This window comes from Convolutriloba macropyga, chromosome 1, assembly GCF_964194025.1.
Source record: "Convolutriloba macropyga chromosome 1, txConMacr16.3, whole genome shotgun sequence".
In the NCBI taxonomy this organism is placed as follows: domain Eukaryota; kingdom Metazoa; phylum Xenacoelomorpha; order Acoela; family Convolutidae; genus Convolutriloba; species Convolutriloba macropyga.
Window position 1 is genome coordinate 39198251 of NC_134468.1, and position 8411 is coordinate 39206661.

Sequence of the window (8411 nt, forward strand, 5' to 3'; positions counted from 1 at the left end):
AAAATTTGAACGTTAGGAAATCACTGTTTTTTTTGCATTATTTTGTTTACTGTCATTATGAAATAAATCCCTTACACAGCATTTCATAGTAAACCAATTTTATGAGAAGGAGAACAAATAAATTTTTGGCTGAAACTGCAATAGTTAGAAAAAACTTTTTGCAAATTTAAAAATCTTATAATAAATTTCTGAAATGGTTCTCATTCTAAATGAATTAACAATATATGGTCTATATAGGATTTTTATTTTTCTCTGTGATTTAATTTTATAACTTTGAAATTCAAGACACTTCGAGTTTTCTCATTTTTAAGGTTGTGTTCATAGTACATCAACTGTACACTAGAATGCAATGAAAGACAACAGATTTGACAAAACAAAGGGGACACTTTTTGTAGAATTTCTGTTACCCAATTCAACTGCCTTTCCTAAAAGCTTACAATTACCGGTTCGAGAAAAAAAATAAAAACTGGTTAGGACCAAATAAGTTCATTTTTATTGCTGTTATACTTTTTTAAAATCTCAGAAACTATTGATATTTATCCACGTTTTTGTTTGAACATCATTTACCATGCTCAACTAAGTTTATGAAATCAAAATTGAACTAATTCTTAGTTGTTTTTATATTGTAGTCAATGCAAAAAAAAATGTTCATTTATTAAATTCCGTCGCAATCATAATTAAAAATCAACAAGAAGAAGTATTCTTTAGGAGCAAAAATTAATCAGACTTGTTACAACAACCTTTCAGGGGGTTTTGGTTCTTGGTTAGACGTGACGGAAAAAAAATGTGCAAAGGTTTTCTTGGATTAGTTTTGAATATGCTTTCAAGATAATGTTCTTTAAAAAACATAACTGTCAGAGAACTTCACCATTTGAAATTCTTATTATGCTGATTAATATGCGTTTACAATCTGTATCCGATGGCTGTGCATTTCAAAGTACTTTTTTTATAACCTCACGCAAGTGTACTACAAAAATGTAAAGGTAATATTAATTTTGCTGGTTTAGCGGGAGGCTAAAGAACTTCAAATTGATGGGAACTTTTTTTATTTTTAGAGGTTCTTTTTCCATTTTTGGACCTCCAATTTTAGGGATTGCAATTTTTAGAAACTGCTGTTAATCTTGTTTGAAGCTTGGAAAACAAGGCCATTGACCGATATTCGATATTGGTTAACAAAAATTGGTTGAATTTGGGTTTACTTGTCCTCTATTCTGACCTCAAATAGAGCTTTCGACTTTGTGTTGGTCTATTGTTAATGTCTCTTCTCTTGCTCATAGGATTGTCATATGTTGCTTTTCCTCTTTTCCTTTTAGTAGTACAGGAAAAGTTCCTCAAAGTTCCTCGGTCTTTTTCAGCTAAAAAAAGTTTGAACCTGTTGACTACTGTTGAAGTCCTACTAACTGGTGGCACAACGTTTATATTTTACATGGTACAAATCGAAAGAATAAAAATTACTTCCCAAGTTGATTCCAAAATTTTGGGAAAACAGCAGGATTCCACTAAGTAATGGTTACGTGACTCTGCTTGAAGTCATTGAGAACTTCTGGCGTTTATCGAGAACCGCGAAGCGGTTCGATATATTAAGCAGAATTTCAAATTGACTTCTGCAGAGTCACGGAACCATACTTAAAACACGAAAAGCGCGCGTTTTAAAATGACGAAAGTCAACTGAAGTGAACTTCTGGCTTAGTAGCAACTTCTGGCATTTTAAATTCTGGCGCTGCAGATTTTCGGCATTTTAAAATGTGCATGTGAGCGTTTTATGAACAAATACCGCAAAATGCCTGCTAAAAATCAGGTTGTATTGAAAATCAACAAAGCAGATGATTACATCTGATCGGATTCGATGTTTAGAAAATTTTGTTTTGCAGCTGAAACAAAAAACCAATTTACTGTATCGCGCTTTTATATGCTATTCAAACTACTAGGATCGGTAACATGCGTGTTTACGTGACTTTTCCTCTCCGCTCATAAACAATCGTGACCTAAGTATATACTTCGGAAGATATAATAATGCTTCTACAATAAGAACAAAGGTCTATACAAGTGCATTTAGTTTTTTATATTTCACTAGAATGGGTAGAATGGTGAAAAATTGAACTGGGCGAAGCATTTGTTTAAAAGTAATCAAGCTCGAGCAGAAAAGAGCTAAAATTTGTCAATTAAAAATATAATTTAGCCGAACAACAAAAAAAACAATATTCTGAATTAAAACTTTATCCCGATCAGCCCGAGAAAAAAATGAGCAATGACTGGAAAATGAGCAATGACTCGACAATATTGCAGTAATAGACGCTTTGGTGGTCACCAAAGCAAATGATCATACCTACGCACAAATAAACAAGGAAAGCTATTCTTTAAAAAGCTCCCTTTTCTTCGACATTTAGATGTTAAGAAAATGAAGAAATGGCCACTATATACTGATAAACAGCGCAACACGATTATTCAGAAATCAAATAAAGATGTTGTGCAAAAAAAAATTGAGAAAAAAGGAACCAAATCAACGATAACAACAAAAGAAGACAGCTGGACTCCTTCGAATAATTTTGATAATTAGTTTAGTCATAGTTATAACAACACGCAACCAAATATAAAAATTCATCATATTTTGTTTTTAATTCAATTAAGCAACGAACACGAAAAAAAATCAATGTATGTGAAAAAGCACTAATTGAGCTTCAAGGACAATAACATAGGTTAAAAGAGATCTTCAGTTGGCTGTTTTTTGTTAGAGAATAGAGGTTCATTTAGGTCTGCCGCTTTAGTTTATGAAGATTGTTTGAGCGGGATTTAGGGCAGTTCTTTTGATAATTATAAGCAATTTTAGTTGTATTAACTCATTTTTTAACACATTTTTTGTTGGTTTTTTTGAAAAAAAAAACTATTGGACAAGTTTGCAAAACTATTTTAAAAAATGGATCCAAAACTAATTCTAGTTTTAACAAGACTGGAAATAATTTTGTCAGTGACCACATTTTAATTTTTTGTAGCAAAATAGGCAACGATCGAGTAAAAGTTTCAAATAGTGGAAATCATCCTATGTTCTTAACATTAAACCCCGATAACTCCTAGAGAACTCGGGGGGAAACTCTTTAACTAATAATAATAATAATAATAATAATAATAATAATAATAATAATAATAATATTTTTTGTAGAGAGTTGGGAGTAGTAATCCCGTTGAGCGAAGAATGTGTAGTTAAAAGAAAAAGGACGGCTGAGAACAGGCCGCTGTGGCCTAATGCTGTTCCGCTGCGATTACGTAGGAACCACAATTATTATAACTATTATTATTATTATTATTATTATTATTATTATTATTATTATTAATAATAATAATAATAATAATAATAATAATAATAATAATAATAATAATAATAATAATAATAATAATAATAATAATAGTTATAATAATTGTGGTTCCTACGTAATCGCAGCGGAACAGCATTAGGCCACAGCGGCCTGTTCTCAGCCGTCCTTTTTCTTTTAACTACACATTCTTCGCTCAACGGGATTACTACTCCCAACTCTCTACAAAAAATAAATCGTTCAGACAAAATTCACTGAAACGAAAGACAGTTGAACATTTAGTTCCCCCTCCCCCGTCACTAAGTGGGATCGAAACACCAAAAATCAATTTTATTGTAATGACCGAATTACTACTAAACACGTTTCAGTGTCGAAATTCTGATATGATGGCTATTTCTAATATGATGACGAGCATAGTGCAAATTATTGATACAACGACAGTTTTAGTTGTTTTAGAACACTTACAACAAAATGCCCTGCTCTTTCGTTTAAAACCTGCAAATCACCACACCAGTCTTTTATTGCTTTCTCACTCAAAATTTCGGCAGTTTTTCGGGTTTTTTTTAACAAGGGCTTGTGTGGGTTTTTAAAAAAAAATTAAACAAAGAGATAAGATAATTATTTAAAAAAATAATTAACTTTTCTCGGTGAAAAAGAGAAAGATGTCAAAAAGATGTCACATATTAGCCATTTTTCTCTAACCGATGAGACATCCGACTTCGCTGAGTCCGATGGATATTCCGATGAGACTGCTGTTATCAGTTTCCCAGGGAAGAGTCACCATCCATCCTTGCAGGATTGTGAGGGAGATGAGAGTGAGAACACAGATGAAACCAGTGTGTCTGGTGAAGTTGTTTGTCTGGTTTTGGACTGACCTCACTAGGGTCTCTAAGTACAGGGCCATTGTGGTCTGTCGAGCTTCAGTTTATTATAAATTTTTAAGAGGTCAAATAAGGAAAAGCTCTGAATGCTTAAATTTCCAAGTTTGCTTTTGTGGTTTATTTAGTTTCCAAGGTTCGTTTCAATTGTTGTAACAGGAGAAACAAAATAAAATCTCTAGTATGGTTTATATTCAAGTGAACAAATTGAGAAACGTTTTCACCTGAACGCTCTTTTTCAATATATCGCTACAAACGAAAACTAAATAAATATGTAAACGATTTAAAAAACCGATTTAAAAACAATAACTGCGGTTATCCCTGGGATAAGGTTTTTCCACTGAGTTGATAGCTGGTTTGGTTGTCTTTAAGCTGTCTCGTTTGACTAATAAACAGGTTAGCTTTGTCAGATTGGCAGTTTTGGCTGGATTTTGCCAAAAGAAAACAATTGCTAAATTTTAGGTTTCTGCAGCGAGTTGCAATATTGCTGCAACATCGATTTATTAGCCAATAAGGAAGCAATTATTCTCAAAATTTGCTATTATACGAAGTTTTAATACAAGAGAATACAAAAGCAAATTCGAAAGTAATAAAGAGGAAAAATTAATAATTCGGGTAAAAAAACAAAGTTCACAAAATTGACCTGCAAGTTTGAATAGTTTAATTTAGAATAGTTTAGTTAAAATTAACACGTTAGCAGCTCTTTGATTTATGTAAAATTAAAAGCGGTTCTTTATTTCAAACACAGAAATGTAAAACGAGAGGAAAACACACGCTGTAAAGAAGTTCACGTATTTGGATATTAAAAAATGAACATTTATATCATTAAGTACAACTTATAATTTTGAAATAATAAGATAAGTTTCTGCTTGCTAATTATCTAGTTAAATCGCTATTCGCTGAAATATGATACTGATAACTAAAGAAATTTCTTCACTGGAATGAAATTTGACTTTCAAAATGTTGACGCCAAAGACTTCGACGTTTGGAAGACAGTCGAATCAATAAAGCTGAGCTAAATTCAAAATGATGATTATTTATACAATTAGTTGAAAATAAATTAATACTTTCGAAGCAAATCGTTACGGTAAATAAATAAGAAATTCTAATTCAAATTATTTAGTTAATTGAACAAAAACAATGAATCATCTGCATTTGCAAGTCTACTTTGATGAGTTTATAACTGGAAATTGGTAAATTATAACTGAATTTGTAATAAAGTTATAACCAGGCTCTGCTTTGCACTGCGGCTTGCTATAATTCCAAAATTTGCAAAAAAAAGAAGCACAAAGTTGGAAGTTGACAAAAATTGGGCTTTGTCTGAGGGTAATGCAGTGTAGTAAAATGGCCGGTCAGAAAGAAGGCTTCTATCTCTAAGTTTTAATTAAATTACAGCTCAAGTATTTCACGCGGAGAGACTTTTCCCAATTATGAGGCATTTATCCGCATGGAAAAGTCCAGCAATCTTCCTACAATACTACTACCTGCAGCTCCTGGTTGTGGTACAGGTTGAAAAAGTGGGAAATAAGAGAAGGGATAAAAATTAAATGGTCAAATTGAATGTAACCAACAGTTGCGTATTAAGTCAACGAGTCAAATTTTTACTGTGATTTTTGGTGATATTTTTTAACAAGAAAGAGATTATTTTGTGCCTCTTATTTTGCTTATCTGCTGATGAAATTTGATTTGGAATTAGTGCCTGTTATGCTACTGTGGTGTGTTTTAACTGGTGTGGTGATGGTAGGACAGGAGAGCTGGTTAAAAAGTAGATCTGTTCTCGTTGAAATGACAAGCTACCGGGATATAAGTCGCAAATTTACTGGTCTTTTTCAACTAATCTGCAGGAAATATAAAATATAAAAACAGATTTGCTCCTTTCTCCCCGCGTGCTTCCCCACTCTCCGTCCGCCGTTCCCTCTTTTTTCTCTTAGTTAAGCTGCTTCCCTTCCTCCCACCTAACTGCTGCTGCTCTTATGCTGCTGCTTCCCCCTTCTCTTCTGTTGCCACGTTTACCTGTTAAAAGATTCCTCCGCACGCGCGGTTTAGGTACAAAGACACGGTAGGGTAGGGGAGGGGGAATTTGTGGGGGGTTGCGGGTGGGGTGTAGTGTTTGTGATGCGGTATAAATCAAGAGATGGGCAAAAAGGGTCTACTATTCAAGTGACGGTTAGAATAATAGAATAACAGTTATTCTTCTATTCACGTCCTTGTTTTCCAACCAGAAATTCTGGTCCGAATTGTTGGTAAGAGCGCGAATTTTAACAAAAGCGCCAACACTCACTAAGCTATCACCCCTCCGCCTACTTAGCCGCCAAAAAGCGAAAAAGCGCAGAAGGCAGCAGGCAGGGAGAGAGAGAGAGAGGAGGGGGAGGAAGGCTTTTAGAGCTTACATCACCACTGATTACGGTGATAGACACGCGGCTCCTAAACCGGTAGTTAAAACAAGAGACATCTCACAGAAAGATAGAGAGAGACGGGTTGGGATGGACGCTGGGCAGGCGACTGAGGTGGCGGCGGTGGCAGGGTAAAGGGGTAAAATGAACAGGGTAGAGGGTGTTAGACTGAAAATAACCCAGACCAACCCTCAGGGGGAGGGCAACTAATGTAACTTACTCTCAACAATTCAACAAGGTATTATCATTCTCATTTTCCCATTTTGATAATGATTTAATATCGACATTTGAGAGAAGATTTGATCCGCTTAAAAGTTATAGCTGATCGGTGTACGTTATAAAGTAAAATGGGAGGCGGTGTGGGGGTGGATTTTTTAACAGTTTAACCGCTTCAGAAGCAAATAGTGTAAAAATGTCGGGTAGCCGGGTTTTTACGGCCTACGTGGGAGTTTCAGCTAGGGGTGCAGTGGTGCAGTAAAGGACGTCAAAGTGAAAATATCGGCGGGATGCCTGATCAATCTTTTGATCAGCACAGCATGTGAGATGAAGAATCTACTAGCTAACTAGCAGCTATCCCTCTCATGGTCAATATTACAATATGGTCATTCTCAACCACGTTGAACAATTTCTCCCTCCTATTCTAGTTTTTTTGATAGTTTGACTTTAGCCTGTCCGAACTTTCAAATTTTATATTCACTTCATTTTACACCGCTCGCTTGGTTACGTATGAAATCATTTCGATCGCAATAATTATTTAGAAAACAGTCTAATTTGTTATTGTGTGTGTTCAGATGTATGTGTTTGTGTGTGTGTGTGTGTGTGTGTGTGTGTGTGTGTGTGTGTGTGTGTGTGTGTGTGTGTGTGTGGTGTGGTGTGTGTGTGTGTGTGTGTGTGTGTGTGTGTGTGTGTGTGTGTGTGTGTGTGTGTGTGTGTGTGGTCTGTGTGGTGTGTGGTCTGTGTGTGCGTTTGTGTATTTTTGAGAGATTTCTGTATGTTTCCACTAATCTCTGTGTACCTAATATTCACCCTTGCGTCATTTCAGGAAGTATCAAGGCTATTTGATGATGATTTGAGGGATTAGACACCCGCTTTACCTGGTCAGACGCTGTGACCATTATATACACAGGTTCCCCACTCCTCCCCCCCCCCCCCCCGCACGAAGAGGCCCACATTCTTTTCATAACGAAAAAAGAATCTCTACCTTTGTTGTCTTATCCTTGACTAATCGTAAAAGTGTAAACATCAGACGATAATGTTGCAAAGCAATAATAGGAAAATTGTTTCGGAGAAAGTATGAACTGAACTAGTTAAGACTTATGTAACTAACTTAACCGTTATTAAATATAGCTTGTAAATAACACATTGACAGCAATGATTACGCTATTTAACCGACTTTTGTTGAATAAAAAGTGAAAGTAGTGAAAAGCTGTGTGAGTGTGAAATTTGTTTGAAATTGGAGGTTCCGGTCAGAACGGATATGAGACGTGACTCTTTCTGCATATATTTCGCCCATTTTAGTCACGCGTTATTCCTTACTACAATAGTGATTCCATTACAGCTCAATTTTCTGCTACTCTGCAAAAAAGAACGTGATTCTTGGAAATTTGTACGTAGTGTAAATACAGCAAAAATTTTCAAAAAAGCGAGCTAGACAGAAGGCTTCAAAAATGACAAGAAAACATTTTTTCGAGCGTAGACGACCCTGCTGTTACGGTATCATGCTTGCTTCCATTAGGCGAAACAGAAATCAAGCCGAAAATTAAAATAAGAGCATAAATTAAAACATCGAAAATATTGTTCAGATACCTTCAAAAGGAAAAAACTTGTTCATC

At 35.0% G+C, this 8411-nt stretch overlaps 1 protein-coding gene across 1 annotated transcript in view; it reads right to left on the minus strand.

Moving 5' to 3' along the window:
* LOC142338723 (uncharacterized) overlaps positions 1 to 7988 on the minus strand; it is a 56510-nt gene extending 48522 nt beyond the window's left edge. Inside the window, exons 1-2 of the mRNA XM_075388609.1 lie at positions 7781 to 7988; positions 4011 to 6213 (exon numbers count right to left, since the gene is read on the minus strand). Coding sequence (XP_075244724.1) covers positions 4011 to 4212 — 202 coding nt within the window. The 5' untranslated portion in view covers positions 4213 to 6213; positions 7781 to 7988. The remainder of the gene's footprint in view (positions 1 to 4010; positions 6214 to 7780) is intronic.
* Between the last annotated feature and the right edge of the window lie 423 nt (positions 7989 to 8411).